General features: G+C 63.8%; 1 protein-coding gene across 2 annotated transcripts in view; it reads left to right on the plus strand.

Annotated features, from left to right (window-relative positions):
- Positions 1–29: 29 nt before the first annotated feature.
- The window catches only part of PLP1 (proteolipid protein 1), a 7,231-nt gene continuing 6,951 nt past the window's right edge, over positions 30–309 (plus strand). For both annotated transcript variants that reach the window (XM_009579384.1, XM_009579385.1), the window contains exon 1: positions 30–165. In XM_009579384.1, the coding sequence (XP_009577679.1) occupies positions 162–165 (4 nt within the window). In that variant the 5' untranslated portion in view covers positions 30–161. The remainder of the gene's footprint in view (positions 166–309) is intronic.

The following is a 309-nucleotide window of genomic DNA, read 5'->3' on the forward strand; positions in this document are numbered from 1 at the left end:
GGGTGGCTGTCACTCAGAGAGCCCTTTTCTTTGCTGGAGAGCAGGACAGGCACCCAGAGGAGGAAATACAAGGCAAGGGACCGCCAGGCAGGCGAGGGCTCCCGCAGACAGCACCAAAGCAGCTGAACAGGCGGTCGGGGGAGTTGACGAAGTCCAGCGCCATGGGTGAGTATGGGGTGAGGGTGGCAGACACTCGGAGAGCTGTCGCTGGTGGCTCAGGGGACCCTGTCCCACAGCAGAGCCACCTGAAACTTTCCTCTGGCACCGGTCAGGTCCCAGTGGCCCCACGGTGGCCATGCCAGCCATGGG

The sequence above is a fragment of the Fulmarus glacialis genome, unplaced genomic scaffold, assembly GCF_000690835.1.
Source record: "Fulmarus glacialis isolate BGI_N327 unplaced genomic scaffold, ASM69083v1 scaffold27716, whole genome shotgun sequence".
NCBI classification, from domain to species: Eukaryota; Metazoa; Chordata; class Aves; order Procellariiformes; family Procellariidae; genus Fulmarus; species Fulmarus glacialis.